Here is a 16,324-nt window from a genome sequence, read left to right as displayed (position 1 = left end):
ACTTTTCCCTGGTACCTAAGTTGCACCTGGCCACACACAGTGTCTGATGTTTACCGCTGACTCAGGTGTCATTGTCTGCTTTTAGCATGTCTCTCTGTTTGGAATCAGACATAGAACGTTTTGACTCATACACCCAGTCCTTTACCATCAATCAGTCTCATGTTGATTCACTGACAGTCAGACAGTAACCAGCCAAACAGCAACAGTCAACCTGGTGCCTCATTCGAATATAAAGGGCCAGACATAGAGACAGAGCGGAACGCGTCATAATCTGAGGCCACACCCATCGTGGGGGAAAACAATTCACTTTATATTGAATGACACCTGTATTCTGCAAACAAACTTAATAAAAACTTAATACGACATGCCTTTCACAAATACACGCTACTTTCTTTAAAGCCACGACTCTCGTCTGTCTATACGAGCTGTTGGTGTTAAAAATCAATATCGAGACAAAACTCTTACCTAATGTATGCTAATGTAGCCTTCTGCTGTAGGCTAACCCTCACGTATACTCCATCACGTTCGTTAAAATTACGATTCATCCAGGATTTCTGTCAACGTTATTCCTGTTCCTTATTGCTGATAGAAACAGCAGGCTAACAGTTAATCCAGCCAGTAACAGTGACATCTTAAACGTCCACTTTCTGTCTCAGTGATTGATGACAAACGCGACTCGTTTAGACCTGCGGCAAACGGAACCAAGCCCAAAGTTACTTCCCATGAATGCACCCGAGTCTGTGCCGCATACCCAAAGACTTCTACTTCACCTACAAGTGTATTTAGTGTCGGGGTCTCAAAGTTTTCCTCCACCTGTAGTTTTAGTGTAGGCTATTGATCCTGGCATCCTCTCTTCTTATCCACCGTTTCTTTCGTAACGGATCACGGCTTTAATAGGTTTTAACACATTTTTACATTTTAATAACTTGTGTTGAGTGTGCAGCTCAACACACAACAGCTTTTAGGCATGTTGTGACCGGTTGTGACACTCTGATCATGAACAACTCAGACGCAAAGTGCATCTCTTCTGCTGACATGTCTCTGCGGTGTAATTCCGGGTTCTCACCCATTGGCACTGTATAGCGCCAGGTCGGATGGGAAAAAATACCTCAATATTGAAAATTACTCAAATTTTTTTTTTTTTAAACAGCTCGTATAGACAGACAAGAGTCATAGCTTTAAATGAAGCAAAGTTGTTTTGTTAAATGGATGTTTTATTAAGTTTTAATTAAGTTTGTTTGCAGAATATAGGTCTCCTTCAATACAAAGTGAATGGAACGGTGTTCAACGGTTTCCCCCACGATGGGCGTGGCCTATTTCATGCACTGTCTCTACAGGTTTAGTTTAAAGCTGGGGATGGAGGTTAGGGGCTATACAGTCTGAGAGAAGTGAAGAAAATAAGGGCTGTAAACCGATCAGCGTTTAGCAGGGCTGTGTATTTAAACATTTGGCACCACTTGACTTGGGCTTTTGGGTTCAAGTCAAGTTTCAAGTCATTGAAGTCAACTTCATACCAGGTGAAGAGTCTTCATTAGCTCTCATTAGTTGAAGGACATTATCTAAACTACTTTGTCGTTGTCTCGAGTAAGCCAATTATCAAGTCTTCATTTTAGTGACTTAAGATAGTTGGGCATTAAAATCAGACCCCCATATCCTCCAAATTTTAACTTATTTTCTGAACACTTGGGGGAAGCAGAACAATCTGAAAACGCAACAATGACATTTAACCACATTAAGTATTTGTGACAAACAATCAAGGAAACAATTGCACAGACCCAGCAGACTCAGAGCAACATCAGAATGCATTTGAAGTTGTGTTTGTGTCCAGCAGATGGATGTTAGTCCAATATTCACTCTTCACGCTCTGTTTTGAGCTCCACCAACTCCAGCTAGTCACTGATTGTATCTACCTGCTGTCAGACAGTTACTTTAAGAAGTATTATTCTTAAAGAATACATTCTCCCATCTTTAATTTGTTGCAAAGGAGCAGCATAAAGTGATCAGGCTGCTTCTAGACCACAGTCAACAAGTCAGACAATTTTAATTTCCCTTCAGTAGTCAGTCTGGGTCTGCGGTATATTCGCGGGTTTTCTCCATCCAGATTTTTGATGGTCCAATCAGCGAACAGAGGGAGTGGCTGAGAACAATGACATTGAGTTTCTGTTGTAGTCATTCGTCACGACCAAACGTTATGCGATTGGTTATGGCAGATCCAGAGTGGCACTGGGCAGATCCAATAGTTTTAAACTTCCACAGACACTCGCCTTCAAGTGAGGTAACGTTTGTCAATTGAGCGATTCCAGACCTTCTATACAATTGAAATCAAGTACGATGGTCTGGTAGGACCAGGCTAGTCCCAATTGCCACGGACCAAACAATGTATTGCAAGTGGCCTGCTATCTTAAAGGTTTGCTTCATCTCCGTTACAGCCCTAAAATTAGTGCCCTGATTTATGTGGAAAAGTTAAGGGGGTGGGGGCACATTCCATGAGTGCCATAGGCAGGAAGTTTTGGAATCTCCATGGAAATTAAGGCAAAACACAGAGCGGCCACAGTTACTTTTCCAAGTATTTCGCACTGGCTTTTAGTGCGAAATGTGCTCGAAGGCCTCCAAGAGGAGACACATGATTTGTTACAAATTGGCTCCTCTGTAGCCTGCCAGACACATGGATTTTCTCAAATAATTATACAAATAGCGCATGACTTTAAATGTGCAATTACTGCAGAGCCAAGATATATACAGGCAGACGGAATCGGCTCCCATGTGTATAGCATGTAAAGAAAGAATGTGCATTATTTCACATGACTATAGTTTATTGACAATGTCAAACAAACACAACTCTTCATTATCCCAAGACGAGCACACTTAGCTGACATCTGTTCTTGATCCTCTGACGCCTTGGTCAAGTGAGAAGCATTCACAGTGACTGGGAGTTTTGAGCGGTGAAATCATGGTGATAAATTCAACAGCCCTGACAAAAATCACAGTAATTCCTTGCAGGGCTCCAGATGTGTGTGGAATGCACACACGCCACGGCGCACATAAGATTGGATTTTTTCTTCATCTTGGCTGGACAATGATGAGGAGGGTGAGTATGGAACCTTAAGCGTTCCCCAGGAATGAATCTTCTCCCCCCTCCGCAGTGAAGTTGTTTGAATACTTGGAACTGCCTGGAGTTACGTCATCGTAACCTTTCCCCTACAGAAGCCCCTAACGTCACTCACAGTTTGGTGTTTTTTTTTTGTTTTACATGTACTTATATTAAAGGTGGAGCATGTTGCTAGCTATACGGTTGGCCCACTTTGTTGACATACCGGTTTACAGAGCCTAGGTATTCATACCAGATTATTTTTCAGCACACACACACACACACACACACACACACACACACACACACACACACACACACACACACACACACACACACACACACACACACACACACACACACACACACACACACACACACACACACACACACACACACACACACAGTACAGACAGGTAGCGGATTGTGATGAGATAGTCACTGATTTGGACTAAAAAGTCATTTTGACAACAAGTGCTCTCCAGAATCGCTGACTCCACCTTAAAAGGCAGGATGAAGTGTGTGTGAAATGTGACCTGCCTGAAATCAAAATGGGACCAAAATAGTGTTAAATCCCAGACACCAAGGTGCTACACGCGCCCAGGTTTGAAAAAAGGAAGGCATTCGGCAGATGGAGGTTTATTACTGCAGCGTTTCTGAGCTGAGAAAAGTGGCACTCGGCTCCAACAAGTAAAGGCAGCGGGAGGAAAATGTGTGGCATCTACGGAATGCCATTCCAAGCTCACCAGGGGGAAGAAGGAAGGAAAATATTTACATTAAAAGTCAAAGTTTGGACTTCGTTCTGCATCTACTTCTTGGAAACCTAACAGGCGGACTACACCTAAAAAGCCCTAAGAGCAATAGCATTAGCAACATATAAATCAATATTCAACATGTAGAGAGATAATTTAGACGACACATTATCTGAGGTTTACATCCCTATTTGACATTTCAAGCTCATAGAACCGTATTCTCAGACGTTATCCTCCACCAGTAGAATCAGAGTCAGTAGAATAGTTGTGATTGTGAGTCTAGGCAAGTTTGAAAGTTTACATCATGTGAAACTAGATCTTCTCTTGATGATGAGACAGGCTGAAATTCCAAGTATTTATTCTCTGGTTTAGGATTTGATTAGCAGAAGACACAGCTCACAGCAAAATCCTACTGATGTTTGTCAGATTGATTTGCTTGATGAATCATGTCAAACAGACTATGAGAGCCAGGTCAGGCAGGTGAGGGTAAATGTCAAGATGTCATTGTTTTAAGGATGAAAGCCATGCATCCAGAGTATTTAGTTCAAAGGTCTTGGAACATTGGCAATAAGACAAACACACTGGTGCCTGTATGTGTGGACAGTGAAAGTCCATCACTTCGACGAAATCTTGCAGTTGGAATTTATGATGTGTTGTCACCAATGGTGCCAAGGTCATGTACCACCGACATAAAAACTCATTGTTCTCCACTGTCAATAGGCTTTAAAGATGTTGTAGATAAGGGTAAAGATAACAGGTTCCTTACAAGTTTCTTACTATCAAATTACATTATATTTCCTGAAAAGTATAGGAAGGTCACCTGTTTTGAAGTTTTCATTCATTTTCACTGCATTTGATACGTTTTAAATGTGAAATAAAAATGCCAAACTCCAACAGGATAATCAACCATATTTGGGTTAACTTTAGGCCTATTTTTCCCCAAGCCATTTCCAGGTAGCGCAATAAACTGAAAATTTTATGGCACTTTTTTGGAATAGTGGCAAACTCCATTCTTTTAGTTCTGTTTTGGTCTGTTTAAAGGAAATTGATTAACTCAGTGACAGTGAACCACAAGGACAATGCCTCTCTACTGAAGTAGCTGTATATACTGTCCAATGATGAGCATAAAAAATAAGATATTACATGCTCAACTCACAATGGAAAAAACTCATAGGTCTACTGAGCACACATGAGAGGCAGTGAGACACACATTGCTCTTTAGGAGTGGTTTAAACACTGCCTGAGGAAACCTTTTTGTCCACTTCAAAAACTACCATTGGAATCCATCAAACATGAAGGACAGAAATACAGTACATTTCTTTCAAAACCACCTGTCAAGCCTACAGTGGGTCTACAGTAGGCTATGTCATATAATCAGAAAACATATTTATATTTGCCCTTTATTAGAGATAAGCTAATTACCCAGGGGGTTTCGTGGTACGGTCTAAGCTAGCCTACCTCGTGGTGAGACCTGTTTTACATAGGCTACATATACAGTGTGGATATGACCAGTAGCTGATAGCAGCTAATGTAAGCTAACTTCTGTTAGTTCTGTAACTAACAATATAATAATATGTATAATATTCACTGACTTCCTGGCTCTTCTCTTCTCTGTTGTGGACCCGGACACGACGACGTTGGTTTTTCCGACGCTCCTCGTCCACCCACAACAAATATAGAGCAGCAATAATTGTAATTTGGTCCATGGTTCACTATGGAAAGAAATCGCTAAGCCCCGCGAACAAGATCACGTGATAACGCGACGGGAATAAAGGCCTACAACGAAACTATTATAAGAGGAATACGTGTTTCGTTTGAACGACTGTGTTGTTTCGCTAAGATTTAGCTCACCCCATGTTACATTGGATTGCATATGGTGTAGGTCGAGTGGAGAGGGCAATATTATAAAGTTTATCAAGCTATAAGCTTCATAATATTGTGATTGATAATTCAGTAGCCTACCCTAGTGCCCTTAAATCATAGTGGTAGGCCAAGGCTAAAATAGCAAACATTTAGCATGGTTCTGGAAGTTAATAGGCTAGATAAAGGCCTGTTTAGCCGATTTTAAAAGTTAGAAATTGAATATGATTTTATTTATTTTTTTACTTTTTTTATTACTTTTAGCACATCACATCATGTCTCCCTCTGAATAGCGGTAAAGCACAAACAGTGAAGGTATTGCATGTAGGTAGGCATACAGTATGTACAACATCTATCTACATGTAGGCTACATTCACTGGCACCTTTGACCTTTAGTTGGCCTATGGTTTGTGATCAATCCAGTGCTTTTATTTTATTAGCCTACACCAGAGCATTAAATCAAAACAGAAAGCCTTTTATCAGACATATATTAAGAATTTTAATCTATTATGGTGAAATGTTAAGGCATACATACAAATGTTTCCTTTACAAAAGTTCACAGCCATGTCACAATGGGTCAACCAGCTGAAGCAAGGAGCCTTAACGGAACCTTTTGTATTTTGTCATCGGTTATAAATTAAAATAGAGTACATCTTTGGCACCAGAAAACATAACAAATACAGTATATCAATGAAAAAGAAAACTACAAAATATATTAACTTTTTTCACTTCAAATAGCCACTCATGTAAACACATTCCAAACAAATTGAAGGGCATTGCCTTGAACTGACACACTGCATTGACCAGCAAATGCACTGTGATGGGCAATACAATGAAAAAGCATGAAGGGGGTTGGCCTACACTAGTCAAATGTGAGATTTCCCATGCTATTTATGGTCCTTAAACCAGTACTCCTGTTGATAAAGTTTCAAAATGGAACCTGAAAACTCAAAACTAGAGGATAATGCATTAGCTTTTTCACAAATCCAATGTTGTTGTTGTTGTTGTTGCAGAATTCCCCTCTAGAAGAGTAAAACATTTCTGAATTGTGGCACATTCCAGTTAAATACAATAACATAGTCCTGGGGCAAAAAAAAACAGGAGTCTACTACATTCAGTGATGTTCAGTGATCTTACACTGTGCAGGGAATAAATAAATAGAAGATGCCATGTTAAGAATATACTCCAAGTCAGAAATGTGAGATACTTGAGCGATGGGAGAAAAACACAGCTGAAAAGAAAACGATGATGGAGGGGGGGGGACAACAAATAGAGTAGCAAATGCAGGCCAATTATAGTTGACCATTTCTAGGCCCATGGTGGAACCAGCTACCATGGTCTTCGAAGAAGAAATAACCGGGGCCCCCAGAAAAAGGAATCATGTTGAGAATGCGTGACATTTTAACAAGGGCGAGGGTGGGGGGGTTAGACTTTAGATAGCCTTTTTCTTTAACGGGAGCATTCCCTTCAGCCAGGAGAATGTGAGAAGATTAGCTGCAGCGTGTCATCGGAGGGGTAGCTGGGCAGTCGCCATGTGAGGCTGCAAACATTAACCCAGGATCTGGACAAATTAGTCCCCCGCCTATGGAACACTGTCAATCCTCTCTGGCTTTTTTAAGAGAGAAATTAGCAGATGTTCTGCTGGCCGTGCATTCAAAAGGAAGTTTCCAAATCCTCTGCTAAGCTGGGAGCAAGGTCTCGAAGATATTTTAAAGAAGAGAGGGGGGCAACTGTTCATTTAGGTTTCGAGTATAGCTCTGTTAAACAGAATAAGCCTCAAACATAGATAGAGGAAGCTTATAATGAGTCCTTTTTTATAAATATTCCAAGTACGTTCAGAAGGCATGGTAATAGAGGCTTGCTACTGGAAATTCAAACAGAACATAGATGTGTTGCGCACGCAGTATCTGTGTATAATTTAAATGGTAGCGGAGCCTCGTTTTTCTCACCTCTCAAACATAATAAAATAACATCACAATATGAGCAGCATTTACGAATATAAATACAATACATTACTAAAAAATAATAATAGTAACATGCACAACATATGTATACACACAATCAGCAGCCCAATTCCTATCGTAAGGCACAACACTTTCCGGGTACCTTGAAGGATTTTTTCTCGCCAGGCAAATGTCACTTGATGTGCGGTAGAAGGAAAGCTCAGCTCTCCTCTCCAAACTGTGGCACACTCTGATTCAAATTCACATCACACGGTCCACCTTTCATAACTTGTGATGAGACGTTCGAGGAAGGCCTTAAAACGCCTCGGCCCAAAAGTCTCTGTCATCGTTTGGCTGTCACCGTTCAGTCATATTAGCTGCAGCCAGCTCTCAAATGAGGATTTCAACCAGCTCTGCATCTGAGCTGTTGTCGTTGCTCTTGAATGTCTTGAGTGGCGCCTTTGGCTCCATCGAGTTGTCTACTGTGGAGATAAAATGAATCAAATTAGAAAAATTTGCCCTTTTTTTAACGGCCAACATGCATTTTTTACTGTTAACATTTTACTGTCTGCTTTTTCTTCTGTTTACATTTGCTACAACTATATTTTGCATCTTTACAGATGCTTTTGTTATTTGCACCACCCTCTTTTGCTGCTGTAACACTGATTATGTCCCCACTGTGGGACTCATAAAGGATTATCTCTTATCTATGTCTTATCTAAAGCAAATACAACTGCAATGCCTCTATTTGTAGAGCTATCACGACATGGTTTCATTATAGCATGTAAGTTTGAACTTATTACTATCAACAGTACAACGTCCTTATCGTCTGTCCTGATCCAGGGGTCTGGTTACACTGTTAAAATGAACAAAGGGTTAAGTGGCTTAATCCTTAACAAAACAATAAACCCACCAATGGTAGCTGCTGAATTCCTGCTCTCCTCTGCAGTGAGCTCAGGCTCCCCCTCATCACACTGGGTGCTGGAGTCTCGGCTGGGGCCCCTGGGCAGCGTGCGGGGTAGGGGTGGCAGCGCAGCAGCAGTAGCACCTGTCTGGTCATCTGAGAGGCTCTTTCCTACAGACAAAGAGAGGAGGCTGCTTAATTACCCGCTTACATCCGCATTTACACACTCTAGAACATCTGCCCCGGCGACTTCTTCCCATGACTATTCTGGATGGGGCTATTCTGGAGTGAGAGATGATATGCATTCCACTTTTAAAAGAATTTGTCTATTTGAGGGACACCAAAAGGTTGTCTCCTGCTGCTTATTTTTTTTTAGGAAGCGTACATTCTGTCTGGCGACACCGACCAGTCTGCCAGTTGTCGCTTGATTGCACATTACAGATTCAGAAGGCCTTGGTGTTGTAGCATAAAGTGTTGGTGCAATCATCTGGTACCCACCTTTGCGTTCTATGCTGCTAGTGGCGGCGGTGTGGATAGAGGGGACGGACCGGGCCAGACGAAGGCCCTGTCTCTCCAGCTTGCCCTGCTCCCATCTGGAGCGCTGCTGGAGCACTTTGACCATAGCATCCTTCTCCAGGAGCTGAGCGTGAAGTGCGCGGATCCTAAACACAGTGAATCCACCATTAGATCACAAACAAGCACACACATGAATCTTAACAAGGACGTTTGAAATGTTTTTAAATATATGTACCTGTTCTCCATCTCCTGATCTCTGTAACTGGGCAAAGGCAGGTCTTCATTGAAACTGCTGTTTGGTGAATGTCGCGGTGAGTGATTGATGATGGTTGTATCTCTGCAAAGAAAAAAATAGAGGACTGTTAAAGAAAGGCTGATACATTCAATACATCTGCAATCATCGGACGCTTTTGTATTTTGCTACATTTCTCTGTGTTTTGTCCTCGTACCTCTGTGCTGCAGCGGTGGCCGCGGCGTCCATTGCAAACTGCCTCATGGTGCTCTCCTCCAGGTACTTCTGCTCCCACCTGGTGATGTCTGCCTCCAGGGCCAGGATGCGCTCCTCTCTCTCCCTCAGCTGCAGCATGGAGCAGCTGAGGTCTGGGGCCGTGGGGTCAGAGGTGTGCCTGGTGGACTGCTGTGCCCGCAGGCTCTTCAGCTCCTGCTCCAGCCGCGTGCGCAGCCGCAGCTCCAGCGTCTCCCTCTTCTCACAGGCGGCCTGCAGCTGGCCCAGCGCGCCCTGCAGCCGCTCCACCTTCTCCACATAGGCTCTCTTCCTGTGCAGCTCCTCCTCCAGATGGCGGTTGCGGCCCTGGGTGGAGGTCACGGCCTGCTCCAGGAGCTCCCGCCTGCGCTGGCCCTCCTCCCCAGACACACGCAGCTGCTGGATCTGACGCTCCAGCTGCTCACGCTCACGCTGCTGCTCCTCATCTGAGATACACATAGAGAGGGGGGGAAACAGAGGTGAATGGTGGTTAAGAGATAACAGTGACTTGAGTTATCCTGGAAGACTTAAGGCTGACAGGGTATCCAACCCCCCCCCCCCCTCCAACGGAATCCCCAAGTTAAATGTAATGCCACTTAAAATGACATTTTATGCCAACATACAAAGTAGGAAGGATATAATGGAAACACATTATAAACTCACATTCATATAACAATAGCTTTGTAAAATGTGTAAATACTCCTAATAACAAAATCAAAAAAGTGGCTATTTGTCACAGAACGACCCCTCTCCATGGTCTTATATGGAAAAAAAATCTGACGTTCAGTTAATTACTTTAAATGCCTTATTTTGAGAACAAAATGAGAATGAATTCAATGCTTTTTAATGCTTTTAAGACCCTGCTGGTATCCAGGGCTGGGAGGGTGTAATGTCTCTTTGTCCTGGGACACAAGCAGCCTCGTAGCAGAGGTCAAATGACCGCTAAAGAAGGGTAAACTGTATATCAGGGCCATTGAGTGGCTATTGATGGGGTCAGTCAAGCGTCTACATAAGCCTGAATGGAATGTGACCCAGCAAGGGACATTTACACACTGCCATCAAGGCATGTAGTTCAACGACAGACCAGTCGACACCACGTCTACTAAAATGAAAATGAACCACAGAGTTACGACTAGTTTGCCATATTGTTAACTTGAAATCCACATTAAAACGGAATATTTCTCAATTACTTATTAAAAGCTAGCCCGTGTTTTAATGGAAACTTTGGGGAAAGGGAAGCCAGTTCATCTGTTGTGCCACTTTAAAAAAGGGGGTTGATTACACAACACGAGTGCATGCCTGTGGAGGGAATGCAGACTTCCTCTTATCCACTTACGCACACAGGCATAGCTTTGTACTGGGAAAAGCTCTGGAATGCTTCTAAGGCCGTGAAGTAAACAAGCAGCTCAGAATATAATTCAAGTGGTCCTTGTAACAGAAAAAAAAACTACACATCCCCCTATTGTAATGTAAACGTGTTTTCTTTCACCTGATGCTCCAAGATAACAGTTTGGAGGAAATGCACATGGACAATACTTTCTGATGGCATGGCTCAAGACAATAACGGCTTGAGACAGCCAGAGAAGTGCAGTTGTCATTCCAGCAGGGTAATGTGTAACAGAAGAGTGTGGCAGATTATGTAACCAGCTGATTCAGAAGATTTTTTGAAATTACTCCACTTGCACATTACTGCAAAGAACAGAAAAATAGCAAATATTCACAACTGGCCTATCACGATTAAATCATAAGGTAAAGAAATGCCCCTACAAGGAGAGTGCACTAGCAAGAGGTCATGTTGAGTTGGACACTGTGTAGTCCCAGACTTATTAGTTCCCCATGAAGAGGGAAGTCAGCAGTGATGCAAAACTGAGCAAGAGGGGGGAGGGGGAGGGAGGCATTCTTAATGCTGGAACGGCCTGAAATACCTAAAAAAATATTCATGGAATCCGGGCCACATTTACTACAGCTATGAAAGACGTCTGGCGTCAAAGTGCCAAGACTAACTCTTTAACATTAGAGTAGAGATAGAGCCATTTGAGTCCTGCTGACATGCAGGGCCACAGCTTTTATAGCACACACCAGCACGCTAACAGGAGGAAACCAATCCCTGCTCAACTATGTTCCTGCCATTGTTAAGTGCTTCACAGGGCAGTGTGAGTCCACCAATCAGGAAGTCTTCCTACTCTTTTTCTGTTATGAACCAGGACATGAGGAGACACTTTCGCTAGTAAAAGACAGACGCACACAGAAACTTACTTTGCTCCAGCAGTTTAATGAAGACATGCTGTCTCTGGTCTGAACACTCGGCCTCCTTCGCCGATCGCTGTCTGGTGGCTGTCTCCAGTTGTTCTGTACAGAGGATAACAGAGAAAACATGACGGTTACACACACTGCCTTACAGTTAAGCATAACCAGGACAGTTTTGATACAAAGGATATCCGTGCATGTACCTCTCAGGTCTCTGTTAAAGTCGTGCATCCTCTTGATCTCGGCCTGGAGTTTATTCCTCATGGTTTTCTCCAGCGTCTCGCGCTTGGCTGAACCTTTCATCAGGGTCTCATAAGCTTCAGATATCCTTTGAATCTCCAACTCCAACTGGGAAGAAAAATGTGAGAAGATCAGTCTCTGTGAGAGGCTTCCCTAATTCATTGTCATTCACTCATAGTCTGGATTGTGGTTAATGTATCAGTTGTTCATATCAATGAGGACAATTAGTCATAGCTATCAAATGCTGCCCTTTCTTCTTTTTATACTGCCCGCAGGCGTATGGCTTTTTAACAGTATGCGCAAGAGAAACGCAGGAATGGGCATTCCTGAGTGAGCCCTTGTAGTCCCAGGTGTCAAGACATTTTACTCCTTTCATGGCAATATGCCAGCATGTCGGAAAGACAAAGTGGTGTTAGGATGTGTTGTTGTCTGCATTCCAGAGGCCGGATTAAGGGAGAAAATACCCTCGACACCTGGTAGCTGGTAGAGCACATTCTTGGAAGGTCACAAACCGTAAAATAAAAATGATTAGATTTGTCTATGTCACTGACGCGTGAAATGAGGAGGGAGTTACTGGGATCTTTCTCCTGCGCATATTCCCGTACTGCCAGAAAGCTTGTCACCCTGACATGTGCTGGCAAGAAACTATTGTTGTATGATTTCCAACACCCTGCTCTATGAGCCAACAGCTCCATTGTCTCTCTCTCACCTTCTGCAGCCTGGCGGCCTTCTCCACGTAGACCTCCAGCTCCTTCCTGAGCCGCTCGTTCTCCCTCATCAACACGTCGGTCTGAGCTGAGTTATTATTGCTGTAGGCTGCGGCCATGCTACTGTGAGCCACCTGGGACTGAGCAGACACATACCTGCCAGAGATAGACATGAGTAATTCATTACTACACAGCGGAAAAACACCCACAAGGTATATCAAAAACTTTATGAAAGCATCCTCTGAAGCTGTTCGTTTGACATTTCATCTGATACCCAGACTAAATCTGAGGTTCAAAGTGTCCTGTTGTTCTTACCTGTGATGCTGTGAGTAGAGAGGGGGAGGGGGGTCACTGTAGTACTGCGCGTGCTCCTGTGAGTGGCTGAGCATATATCCTGGAAGTCTGGCAAACAGGGGATAGTCCGGGGGTGGCCCGCGCTGCTCCACACACTGCTGGCCTCCTCCCTGACTGTCCCCTTGCACCACAGCGTGTGCTACATCACTGTCACTATGATACAGCTGTGGGTGGCTGTGTGAAGAGCTCATGGCCAGCTCATAGCCCGGTCCGCTCCTCTCCAGAGAAAGCTGCAGGAACCTCTCGCTGAGGGAGCGAGCGTGCTCCCTCTTTAAATCCCACTGTCCCTCACTATGATGCCCCCCCATGATGTCCATGACTAAGCCTTCCTGCTCTGTCTGTTGAGAGATCAGGTACTGGGAGTGGACCTTGGCCTGCTCGTAGGTGGGCAGCTCCTCTCCATGGAGCTGGTAGAGATGGCACACCTGGCTCTCAGAGTGCAGGCAGTCCCCTTGGTGCTCCTGGCCCTGGGGCTCCTGTCGTTTGGACATGTGAACACAGTGCTGGGCCTCCTCTTGACTGAGGCTCTCCAGAGAGGAGCGAGGGCTGCCCGTGCCCCCGCCGCCACTACTGTTACTGCCTCCACGCAGAGCCTGCTGCTGGATGGCGAGCAGCGTGCGAGTGTCACTCAGGTTCCCGAAGCGAAGCTGCTCTTGGATGAGACGGTGCAGGACCGTTCCAGATGAGTCCTCAGCGGTTCTCATCTCAGTCAGTGGGAAATGAGTCAAATCAAACAGCCAAGAAGCAGAGGTCTGGGTTCTTCACAAATCACAGATCTGAAGGAAAGAATGCGCTTGGTCAGAGCTGGCACTGAACAACATGTAATAATACAATATATTCATGGGCACCTTTCACGAAACACTCAAGGACATAATGTGATTTATCAGAATTTTCTTTGGGATTAATTAAGTATCTATCGATCTATCTATCTATCTATCTATCTATCTATCTATCTATCTATCTATCTATCTATCTATCTATCTATCTATCTATCTATATCTAACCATCTCACTGTGTTTTCAGGATCCCTTAACCCTACTGTTGTTATGGCTCTTAATCATGTCAATCATGGTAGTATTTCAGCAGTGAGCCAACATTGGACATTCCTTTCAATCAACATACAAACTCTTCCATTGCACAAGGACCTTTGCTGCTGTGAGCGCATCATGAGCTGCGGCTGGAAATATCCCTGCCGCCAATGATGTCAGTACAGATCCAGTTTTATAGCCCACTCACTCTAAACGTATAACTTTCACCAGTCGGACGGAAATGTAACACTCAACAGCAGTTGAGCACATCACAGACTGTCCACAAACAAATGCATGAACTACAACGTATAGCCCCAAATATCTACCTATACAACATCGTGAAACGTGTTATATGATTAGGCTGATGTAAATAACGCCATGTGAATTCATATAAGATCCAGAAGAGATTCTTTAAATCGACCATTAATAACCCAACTTTGTGTGATACATTATATGTTGATATGTGTAGAAATTGGGATCCAGTCCAGTAAAGGTGATGCTGGACACTAGATCACAAAGGGCCTACTATAAATAAAAAATGTCTAACAGGCTTTGAACAAAACTTGAATGTTATCATGAAAAAAAAATATATATGCCTATATCACCCGTTAATAGGCCACGGTAACATAAAAAAAAACGAAATCCGTGATAATGCGGCTTCAAGTTATTAAATGCATCCAAACACATGCCGGCCGAGAGATAGGCTACATACTTGTGAAAAGAAAAATTAAAAACTTACCCAAATATATGATCATCACAAACGAAACCGTTAGCGGTGCCGTATAGCTTTCCTTTCCTGCGCTCAAATCAACAATGTCCACAAATCCTTTTTCTGGAGCCTCTAACTTCCTCCATGTAACGTGTGTGCGCACCGACGGGCAGCAGTAGACTGAGCGGAGCGGAGCTGCGACCTGCACCAATAAATAACTGAGGGCCGATTGTTCGCTGCGGCTGGAATGAGTGGAATGTAAAGGCTGCAAGTCCCTGTGGGATCAAAAGCAGAGCACAGGGGAGGAGGGAGAGAGAGAGAGGAGGAGACAGGGGGAGGAGGAGGGGCAAAACATTGGATTCAGAGAAGCAGCAGCACTATATCTCAGCTGGCCGCTTGTGTCATGTAAAAGAGCTTGTTGTTATTTTGCAGTTTAAGGAATCTTAAATCCCCAGCCACTGCTCCCAAATTCAAAAAGAGAGATTTAAAGCCCTCACAGTTTTAAATGGGCAACATAGGAATGTTATTGTGAGTCTGCAGGAGATTAAGAAGAAGAAAAAAGATCAGAAAATGCGGTAAAAAATGATAAACCGCATCTTTATGAAGATTTTATTCAAATGCTCTTGGAATGTTATTTTAATAAATATAATATTTAGGATGTTTGTGTTCAAAAACTGATGTGAGAGAGGAAAGAAATCCACATTTGGGCCAGAGTTTTCTTAGAATTTCAAAAAAAGAGTAGATCAAACACTCACACAGGCAGGCGTGCACACACACAAAGGCAGGCACACACACACACACACACACACACACACACAAACACAAACACAAACACACACACACACACACACACACACACACACACACACACACACACACACACACACACACACACACACACACACACACACACACACACACACACACACACACACACACACACACACACACACACACACACACACAAGCTGTCTTCATTGTGTCAAGTAGTTTTCTATTAAAGGCCAGGAAAATTACGAAAAATGCTCCTCTCCCATTTCCAAAAGCCCCACATTCAAACTCCAACCAGTAGTCCTAAACCCAAAGTTATTTAGCAAACAGAGAAAAGAAGGAAATTCTCACAATGAAGAAGCTGTAAACAAAGAATTTGTCGTTTTTCTGTGATGACCGTCCCAAATGTTTACTAGATTTGCAAAATTGTTCACAATCAATGTTCCGTAGGTTGATTAATCAAATATTCCACAGATAATTTACACAAAAAATGATGTGATGTTAAATTGATAGCTCATTATTAACGAGATACTGAGCTATATACCAAGGTGGATTTGACCTGCTTTTTCATGAAATACATATTGGCTTGGTCAGAGCTTTTCATTATAACCAATATAGTGAAGCCGTGATGAGAATTAGTGCTGTCATATTATCGAGAGACAGGGATTAATCATTATTTTCTTGAGCGGCCTTTTGTTTGCATGTGGCTGGTAAATATTTA

The 16,324-nt window shown here is 43.2% G+C and overlaps 1 protein-coding gene across 2 annotated transcripts; it reads right to left on the bottom strand.

Annotated features, from left to right (window-relative positions):
* Positions 1 to 6,034: 6,034 nt before the first annotated feature.
* On the bottom strand, positions 6,035 to 15,045 carry amotl2a (angiomotin like 2a). 2 transcript variants are annotated; one of them, XM_080032312.1, is made up of 10 exons: positions 14,863 to 15,045; positions 13,057 to 13,871; positions 12,744 to 12,897; positions 11,998 to 12,142; positions 11,804 to 11,896; positions 9,513 to 9,993; positions 9,299 to 9,400; positions 9,046 to 9,209; positions 8,557 to 8,718; positions 6,035 to 8,125 (listed from the first exon to the last, which is right to left on the bottom strand). In XM_080032312.1, exons 2-10 carry the CDS (start codon positions 13,797 to 13,799, stop codon positions 8,034 to 8,036), a joined length of 2,136 nt encoding a protein of 711 aa, XP_079888438.1. In that variant the 5' UTR covers positions 13,800 to 13,871; positions 14,863 to 15,045; the 3' UTR covers positions 6,035 to 8,033. The 2 variants fall into 2 exon arrangements, with proteins under 2 accessions (XP_079888438.1, XP_079888439.1); XM_080032313.1 differs by having other exon boundaries at positions 6,035 to 8,122.
* Between the last annotated feature and the right edge of the window lie 1,279 nt (positions 15,046 to 16,324).

The sequence above is a fragment of the Ammodytes marinus genome (assembly GCF_949987685.1).
Source record: "Ammodytes marinus genome assembly, chromosome: 8".
In the NCBI taxonomy this organism is placed as follows: Eukaryota; Metazoa; Chordata; class Actinopteri; order Uranoscopiformes; family Ammodytidae; genus Ammodytes; species Ammodytes marinus.
Note: the sequence above shows the minus strand (reverse complement) of the source record. Positions and strands in the feature narration are given on the sequence as shown.